Here is a 10,344-nt window from a genome sequence, read left to right on the forward strand (position 1 = left end):
TTTGCTGAAGATTAGATTTAACTGTTATTAAATAATTTAACTTCAAGTGAATGTTACATGACTGCAAATGTAATTGAAATGTAAAAGTATGAAAAATGAGTATAAACAATTAAATACCCAATACTGAGAAAAGAAAAACTCTAATATTGCCAGATAACCAATATGACATCGATATATTGTGCATCGCCGACATTGATATATTGTGCATCGCCGACATTGATATATTGTGCATCGCCGCAATTTTAGACAATTGCATATAGAAATAAGCCTTCACCAGTGCACAGAATGTCTTTAATAAAAGGGTGGACAAGTGTCAACTGCATTTGCATTTACAACACAAACACTATGAACAGACATGCAAACTTGATAGGAAAAGTACAATCATTTTCAAAGGGAATACTTCAATATGTTCAAATGTTACAAATTTTTTACAAACAAAGTGGTCCCTGCTTTTACCACCCTTTATTTTTGAAGGACAGTCAAGAAAGGTTGACATACATTAAGTGAAAAATATATTACAGAGAATGTGTGCATATGTTGATATGATATGTTCTCTTGAAATGGCATATGGACAATACATGCACACAATGTGTGATGTCCTTGTCACAGTTTGGCAACTAACGCGACATGTTTATTATTTGTCACTGCACAAGACAAAAACTCAGTAAATAATCTTCTTTTCTGGCTCACGTATCACAATGGCATTGTTGAAACACTAGTTTTTTTGGAAAACAAAATGTACAATAACTTCAATACACTTTTAATCAGTATTTACTTGTAAACTGTTTTTTAATAATATTACATTTCTTTCAATCTTCAAAATGCATATACTCTATTTTACAAACCTGATGTAATGACATAGTGAACAGGTTCGGTGAGATTCACAGTTAGCACAGGACAAAGGATTCAGAGTTGCTGGGATGAGGTAGCCAGGGAAAACCCTGACGAACTTCCGGCAAATTTGAGATTTGCTCTGCAAGTCCGTCTGGCCGAGAGCCCATTCAAGCCCATTTCCAAATTTTCCAAATCGAGGCACCAATCACAAGTGTTGAGGCGGGCTTTACACGATGACGATCGCTCTGATTGGTCCTAGGTCTATCCAATTGCGCCCAGAGGCATTTGAGCGACGTCCGTTGGTGACGCCCCTTAGGAAATGGGCTGTGAATGCCCCAGACCCACTCTCAGTTACAACTGAGAAGGGCCTGGTGTCAACCAGGCTAGGGATGAGGTATATGTGGGGTAAAGCATACATTCTGAACGAATCTGAACCCTCATGTTCTATCTCCCCTCTCCACGATCCTCTTCCACCCATGCAACGATTTTCCCTTCCCAGCCAGGTATAACAGCGTCGTCCTGAAACACCTGAAAGACGGCATTCAGTGTTATTTCTCACATACTCAAAGCACATTTAGAGAAAGACACCGAGCATTCGCTAATTCAGAACATGGGGTGTGATTTTCACCTCTTCCTTCACCGTTCCAAACTCTGGATCCAGCGATTTGAAGTGATATCGGAAACAGCCGTGTCTATCCACAGCTGCTTTGAAGTCCTGTAGCGTGACCTCCCCCAGCCTACCAATAAATAAATAGTTCATGTTTAGATCACGAGACTTCTATATGATGATGCTATGATGTCATGCTTGTAGTCACCTCTTAGGGATGTTGACTAGGAAGGGCGTGAGAGAGCGATCTGTGTAGTAGAGTACTTTGGTTGAGGCAGTCGCGCTAAGAACAGGGCTACTGTGAGAATGAGCCATCTCTGGAAAAAAAGAAAACGTATACAGCCTATATTATTTTTTCTAGTTACGCTTTTACTCTAAAATATTTTAATTGTTAGATATTGATCTTGTGTATCTTGCATGTTAAATTTGTGAGCAAACCGTTCTTTTGAGTTGGTTCTTTTCAATGAATCGTTTCACAGATAGATCTAAATAAATAGGTTTGAATTTGAATGATTTTTAAGTCAAGTAATCACAAATTACTTGAAAGCTTATAAAAAATGCATTCATTGGTCTAAAAAGTGGCAACCCTGCATGAATTGCTGAATAGCATTGAAGTGACCTACTTGAGCTTGATGGCCATGATTCTCGGTCCGTGTGATTGGCTTTTCGTCCAGGAGACCTGGTTGAACCCTGTGGTGGTGGTACAACAAATCGTTTTAAAGTTGGCATGAAATGAAAGTTCACTGTATCTACTTTCTAAATGCCTGTTATAGATCTTACTGTGAACTATTCATTTGTGCTGTTTTGACCTCATAATGTTAACATCATAACCGGTAGTGATGGGCACTTTCGAAACATGGTTTGTGAAGCTTCAAAACCCTTGCAAATCAGAGCATGTATCAAACTACCAAAGTCACGGATTTCAGTTAGTTCACAAAGTAAATGTTTCAAAATGTTTCAAAATTTCAATGGTTCGCTGCTAGGCTGTGATCTCTGTGAACCCATGAACCAGTGTTTATACGGTTTACCTGATATTGAATCAACTTCAGAAATTTGTAGACATTTTTAATGACGCATTTGTATAGCTAATAAAAAGGAAGAGTTAGTAGTCAACTAGCCAAGCTCTCCATTAAATAAACTAAATAACATTATACAGACAGATGATTTGTTCATTTAATCTACTTTCAAGAAAACTCAGCATAAAAACACCTTTTACAAACCAATTGCTGAGTTTTCGTTGCATTCTTACCAGCAAGCGTCACCGATGTCTGGAATTCGAGCACTTTGAATAATTTTGCTATTCAATTGATTCCAAGTATCAAAAAGCTTTGTTTCTCATAATTACTAACTAGACCTTCTGGAGAAAACGACAGACTTCTCTCTGGTGATGTACGCAGGACTTCAATCATTTAGTCCACTTAAACTCCGCCCCCTGCACCAAGGGGTGAATTCCGGTTGATTGGTCCAAAATAACATGAATTCACCCTACATCTCAAAATCCAATCAACAACCGATACATTGAACCAAATCCCTGCCCTACTTCTCCCCACATTTTCTATTATCCAGAATATTGGATACAGTTAACGGTTGACCTTGCCTTTCTCTCCTGCCTTTTCTTGGATTCTGTGGTGTGGAGGCGGTCCACCAGACTGGCCACCCCCTGCTCCAGCGTGTCCAGCATATGATGCTGTGGGTCGTGACCGCTGAAACTGTCCCTCAGGCTGCGCAGAGCGTCTCGCACCAGATGGAGCTCGTCCCCCTGATGATGCACACATTCAGCCAGAACCAAAGAACACTAAATACACACATTTAGTAGAAATCGAGCGAATACTTTTTTTAAGTGAAGAATGACATGACTCACCATTCTGTGCTGGAAAACAGTGGACGATGTGTCCATCATGTGACTGTAGCCATTATTCTCACAGCCTGACAACTGTAGCAAACAATTTAGTATTAATGTAGAGCATTACACATTTAATTGAAAGTCATATTATAGTTTATATTAAAGCTGTTTTTATTTCTGTTATTTATATCTGCATTTTATGGGAATATCTATGTAAACAAAGCTAAATACATTTAGAAGTAAACGTCAGTCTGATACTCTTGGTGTGCTATGGCGCCCTCTAGTGTAATAAATGAGAACTACAGTGAGTTTATACACAATATTATCATATAAACGTTAAAGGGATAGTTCACCCAATTTTTTTTATTTTGTCAGCATGTACTCACCCTCAAGCTTTCTTATGTTGAACACAAAATATATTTTGAAGAATGTCGGTAACCAGACAGTTGACTGTATAGACCATTTAATATGTAATATGAATGTACCATTGACTTCCATACTATAGGGAAAACAATACTATAGAAGATAATGGCTACCTCAACTGTCTGGTTACCACCATTCTTCTAAATATCATATTTTGTCTTCAACACAACTATCCCTTTAATAGGACATACAATTATTGCAGAAATGGGTCCATTTTGCCCTATAGTTTTAGTTACCCTATGATAGCTTTCACTGATCCTGTGCAGGGCATCGTCCAGTTTTGCTTGCTGCTGCTGAAGAAGTCTGTCTTTCTGCCCAATTTCTTTCTACAAAGATAAGTGCATGTGACAAATGGGATTTTTATGGATTTACTATACAGATTTACCCCCATGCAGGAGAACCAACACAGCCCTATATTAAATAAAACACTAAAGATGATTAAAGAACACTAGATAGGATTCAAGTATACTCAGCATGATTAGGATGAATTTGCCTACTTTGTATTCACTGAGCAATCGGTTCCGTTCGCTCAACTTCCTTTCCAGTTCCACCTAAACAACAAAATAAAGCGAAAGAATAAAATGCAATTACAATTTTTTTCTTTCACTTTTGTATTATAGTTGTTGTCAGACTCACATTATGTCCCTCCAGTTCCTCTCTGGCCATGCTGGATCTGAGCAGCTCCTGTTTGATCTGCAGCACTGAGTCCTCCTGCACAGACATTCTCTGCTGCAAGGCATCCTGGGTAAACAGATGGACACAGAAACAAACCCTAATTACACCAAATGGCAACAAATCACTGCAAAAGCTGATGTTAAAAAATTAAAGAATTGAATAATTATACATAATTCTGTTATTTATAACATTACAAATTAACACAATTTATTATTATAACTGTAAATACTTTCTACACTTAATTTCACCTGGTCTCACCTTAATGGCCTGCAGATTACGTGCCTCCTGCTTGTATCTTAAAAGTTCTCTCTGAAAAACACATTAAAACACTCATTCAATATGCAAATTGTAGTATATCCAGCTTATATATATATACAGTGTACTGCACATCAGCCAGTGTTTCTTTTCAGCAATTTAAGTTACCTTCAGATCTAAAGACTCTTCCGTACTCTGGTCCAGACGACTGCGAATTAAAATCTTCAATGGCAGAATAAAAAGGATATGTCATTACCGTAATAGACTGTATACGAGACATGCACAAAAGCATAACTAAGTGTTACCAGCTGCTGCTCTGAGCTGGTACTTTCTCCAAAGCTCAGAGTAGATGTCTGCTCGTCCTCAGGTAGTGACCCATGCAGCAGTAAAGCCTGAATGAAGACATGTGAGGTTATGTGAGTAAAACTAGTCCGCTCGCTGTGAACATATGCTATTGCACCAACAACAGTCATCACGTGATCAGCCTTGGATGCTGTTTGATGATTAGACTAGCAGCATCTCACTTAAAGCTGTATTTCCTCTTTCCATCTTTATAACTCTTGCATTAGAGAATTAAAGATGCCTTCTATAGTAATGCTGATACGCGGCAAATAAAAGGAGGCTTTGAAATGCTGGATTGATGAGCTTGAAATGCTTGGTCATTGGTTCGGTTTAGAAGAGTGACATTAATCATGATGGATTAGGAAAGTCTGCCAATCTGTGCAAAGTAATAATCTTAATCCGACTGAATGAACTGCTTTACTTTTACAAGCACTAATTCTTTGCTTAAAATGTAGTAGTGGAGGTATTACACATGTGTTTCCAAAATGTTGACCCTGTGGACTCGCTAGTTAACTGTCCGGTGTATAAAATACACATTGTGGAAACATTCTGTCATTTGTAATTTTTTTTTTTTTTTTTCATATTATACAGTTTTTATTTGTGAAAGATATCATGATCCTTTCCACCACATCTCAAATGATATTGTTGGAAAATACATGTTTTAATATTTTGCAATATGACTGCTGACTTTGTCTTGCTAAAGCTATAGAATTGTATGTATCCTAAATTCACACGTATTCTAAATACACAATAATATATTCACATAATATACACCGATATGGGGTCTGTTAGTTTTAAAAAAAAAGTCACTTATGCTCAACTGCTTTTATTTTTCTAAAAATACAGTAATATTGTGGTGTTATTATAATAATAATAAAATGGCCTTCTATTTGAATATAAAAATTGTTTATGTATTTATTCCTGTGATGGCAAAGCTGAATTTTCAGCATCATTACTCCAGTCTTCAGTCACATGATCCTTCGGAAATCATTCTATTTATCCATTTTAATGCATCCTTGCTGAATAAAATTATTGATCTGACTGATTACAAACTTTTGAAAGGTATTATTATCTTTTCGCATAATTTGACATAAAAAGCCTGATGTTGAAGAAAAAAACATTTATAAATGTGTACGATTAATAACTCGCCTGAAGCCTTGACACCATTTTCCTGGTCTCCTGCATCTCCTTCTCCAGCTGTTCCTGTTGGGCACATAGCTGTTCCTCCCATGTGCTGCTTTCCTCTTTCCCAGCATGCTCTGGGCCAGGAGACGGCTCGGTGGCTGAGGATTTCACTACATCCTCTTCAAAGGAAACAAATAACAAAATAATATAAGAAAAGTATAGAAAGATATGTTGTGTGGGACCAAGCAGGGGATACATCATACCTAGGCTTTGCGGTTGCTCCGTATGATTCCCCACTAGCTCTGCCGAATCTCCAGATTTGCCAATAATATACTCCTCCTTAGGTGTGTGTGCTGGACTGGATGAACTGAGGCTGGAGAGATGTTGCAAAGAATCAGTGAGCAAGATAACCATGTATTTGTATGGTCCTAATTTTCAGTCATGTAACCAGCAGGCGTAATTTGATGACAATGAAAGCCTTTTGTGTACATAGGTATGTGTTCACTTTACATGTAACTGAACAGAAAATCTAGGGAAATTCCTGTTACAATAGACATGTCATTTTTCTAACCCAGGTTTTCCGTTTCAAACCACACTAATACAAAGTTCTCGAGCATTCCTAACTAAGTCACATGTCATTCATCTGTTTTCAGTAAAGATGAAATGAGAGACTCTATTTCAAACACCCCTGGCTGTTCCTCTGGCACGGGAATATGATATCGAAACTGAGATCTGTCTAACAAAGAAATAAAGACAGAATGGAGTCTGTCGCACTGAATAAAAGACAAAGCAGCTCTCCCAGTCGATTAGCATCATTTTGATGAGGACTATTAGCCAGGATTACATCTTGATTAAGCTTCTGAGAATGATTACATAAAGCGTTGTGTACACATGCATGAAATTACAGCAGAATACTTGTCATATTACTGAATGTTGATTATTTTTACAGAGAGGAACATGCTGGTTTATAGTAAACCACTCCAGATACAAAACATAATCTGATTGGCTCATCTAAGACTATTTATATTTCACTGTACATTATTTATCCTAATGCATTATGAACAATGGGGTTGTTTTGTTTATTTGCAACAGACGCTATTTAATGGACATGTTTTATATCCATTTCCTCACAAGCTGTAGGGGTAAAAAAAGAAAAAAAGAAGTGATTATATGCCAGTAGGGAAGTGACAAGCTGCTGCCTTTGTTAGAAAATATTATATCATTCACTCAACTGATTCATTCAAAACACTGATTCATAAGAAACAAAACGGCTAAATGTCGTTACGGGTGAGTCATTGAATCATGTACTCAAATGATTAGTTTAAAACACTATTTCGTTTAGGAACTAAACTGCCGAATATCTTTATGAGTGCATCATTGAATCATTCACTCAACCTCTTCATTGCATACCGTTTTTTTCAGTAAGGCCAGTATTGTGTGTTTTGCTATACGAGGCACGTAACATTGTTACTTCATTTTGGAACTATTTTCATTGGCGGTCCAAAAATAGACAAATTAATAAGGAATATTGTATTTAAAATGTAAAGTATTTTAAATTAAAGTTATATTTGTTGAACTGACATGAAAGCAATATCATGTGCTGTTAGGAATTAGAAAAACACTATTTTAAAGTGACGTACCTGTAGTTACAGGTTACTACATGTCCTTACCATAGTAATAACAGTAAATTAAGCATAATTACAAGTAACTAACCTGCCTAAACCAAACCCTAACTGTAACTCTAGTAAGTACATGTCATTAATATTACTTGGTACTTATTTGAGTAAGTACAATGTACGTCACCTTAAAATAAAGTGTAACCAGAATTACTGACCACTCGAAGTTCCTGATCGGGTGGTTTCCTATTGAAATTACTGGATTTCGCTGGCCTATTGAAAATTGTATGAACAAAGTTAAATGTGTCTGCACTTAAGGGTTGTTTTTGTGTTCCACTGAGTTGCTTTTTAATCGTTTTTCTATGTTAACATGCACATGAACAGAAACATGCTGTTCTAAAAACACAGCGCTCAACTTAAAAGAAGTTTAACTTTTAAAAAACTCTAGATCTTGTGTTTTTTTTCCATTCCTCTTCCCTGCATCTTGCGGGGAGTTTTCCAAAGCAAAAATGCATTCTGTATGAATAGCGTCTTGCAATGCTGATATGAACAGCACTCTTGCTTGTGTGATATTGCTTAAATAACTGCTGCTATACAATAAATCACATATTCTATCTTTTCAAGGCTGGTCCAGACAGACCAAGTAGCCTCTTGCATAACAGATTAATGAGTCTAACATAATGTAACATTTGTATGCGAGGACAAATATTCTCCCTAGACATTTGCTCCACTTGCATGACCTCTTTATGATGTATTGTGTATCAAAATCCAATGTCAACACATTTATGGACCAAATGGATTCATTTATCTGAGCATTTACCAATCACACAGATGGCACTGACCATATTGAAGCCAGTGATTCCCGGTTGCTAGGTGATTTCACAATAGCAGGCAACACCCACACATCAATCTCTTATGTTCACAATTGAGACATACATTCAGAGTGAGAAAACAGGGATGTGCAAGTCACTTTCACTCATTATTAAACCTTATCATATCATACAGCCACATACAATATCGCAGTCCAACTTATAGACAATAAGCAGTATGGCTCTTATATCCTGGGATATCCAAAATGGAATGGAAGATGGAAACAGGAAGGAAAAGATTAGGGAGCTGTAGAACTTCATTCATACCATTTCATTTGTTTGGCTCCCATGATGCGATTTGCCCTTCTAACCTCCCATTCTGATCCAGCCCATCCCGTGGGGTTCGAGGAAGCAGCAGTGTGTCATCAACATAGCAGACGGCACAGCGCCGGTCCAAAGGGTGTGCACATCAGAAACCGCACCACACAAATCCCAGTATCCACGTAGCTAGTCTAGTCTGTTGGAGATGATGATGATGATGGAGAACAGATCCCAGACCATGCAAATGTCCCGGTCCGTGCGTACCCTACCTACCTGCTTGTTTGGCAGGTTTTCCTTTGGACATCCTTAACACTCGTGCTGCAAACCTGACCTTTTGACTATTCCCATAGATTCAGCATTGGAAATCCCAATCAGAGGCAGCATGTGTTTCTATGATAAGCATGAGGTAATCCTGTTTATCAGTTCTGAGCCATAACAGGGGAGAAAAAGGCTTTTGAATGGTCTGCCGTCCCCCCTCTTGAATGTCCACGTTGTCTTCTGCGACTTGTAAGACTCCAGTTTCTCATTCTCCCTGTTTTTATGCCTCTCTCGAGGCAGTTCTGAGGGATTTTTCCTCTGCCTTTCTGTTTCTCTTCGCTCCTTGTCTTCCCCCTCCCTTGTTCCTTTTTTTAGGAGTCAGACATGGTTCAGCCCGGCTCTGTTTACCCTCCCCTCCTCCATCTTCACCCCTCCCTTTCACACGGAGCGGTGGGCTCCAGGATGGAAGGGGGTGGGTGGGTGTGGGCAGGATGAAAAAAATGGTTGTGTCTGTGTGAAGATGACACACTTTAAATAGCTAGCTCCGTTCAACTAAAAGCATGTAGGTTATGATAAGTGCTTGATTTCACTGTGTGAATTACATCTTCTATTGTCGTATTATGTCGAAATGAGAGAGCGAATGTGTGTGTGCCTGTGAGAGTGAGAGAGAGCGAGAGAGAAAGAGGGCGTTGAGTATGACCACGTCAGCTAAAAATCAGAGAAAAGCATACTGTCCCACAACTCTGTCTCCATTGATGAAATCATTGAAATCAAGCCAGACTGTTATAAATAATAAAGCTATTTTATTATTCTGACATTCTGAAAGGGAAATTACTTAGATGCCCATAATTGTGCAAAAACGTATAGTCTGCAGACCAGCCTTTCCCCCCCTTTGTGTGTGTGTGTGTGTGTGTGTGTGTGTAATTTTATTGACAATATGTCATGACAATATGAGCTGTTTTGACTTGTTTTTTAATTGTTACATTATTATTCTGATTATTGGAGAATGTGTTAATAGAACTGTCAATGATATTCAGCAACACTGACAAAAAAATTGCTGTATAAGATTTACTTTGAAGCAATTTTCACTCAGAAATTACTTGTAAATTTCACAAATAATTACAAAGAAACAGCAAGTAACACACTGAATTTAACATGAAATTGTAAAGTAGACCGAAAAACTGAAATAGTATTTTCTTGCAAAACATAATAATCTTCCAATAATCTTTGTTTTAT

At 37.8% G+C, this 10,344-nt stretch overlaps 1 protein-coding gene across 1 annotated transcript; it reads right to left on the reverse strand.

Annotated features, from left to right (window-relative positions):
• Positions 1-262: 262 nt before the first annotated feature.
• On the reverse strand, positions 263-9,758 carry dixdc1a (DIX domain containing 1a). The gene is made up of 15 exons (XM_079609294.1): positions 8,857-9,758; positions 6,368-6,477; positions 6,129-6,283; positions 4,943-5,029; positions 4,806-4,859; positions 4,641-4,691; positions 4,344-4,448; positions 4,205-4,258; positions 3,944-4,033; positions 3,303-3,374; positions 3,039-3,200; positions 2,065-2,131; positions 1,650-1,758; positions 1,463-1,571; positions 263-1,362 (listed from the first exon to the last, which is right to left on the reverse strand). Exons 1-15 carry the CDS (start codon positions 8,877-8,879, stop codon positions 1,279-1,281), a joined length of 1,332 nt encoding a protein of 443 aa, XP_079465420.1. The 5' UTR covers positions 8,880-9,758; the 3' UTR covers positions 263-1,278.
• Between the last annotated feature and the right edge of the window lie 586 nt (positions 9,759-10,344).

This window comes from Phoxinus phoxinus (assembly GCF_949152265.1).
Source record: "Phoxinus phoxinus genome assembly, chromosome: 4".
Taxonomy (NCBI): domain Eukaryota; kingdom Metazoa; phylum Chordata; class Actinopteri; order Cypriniformes; family Leuciscidae; genus Phoxinus; species Phoxinus phoxinus.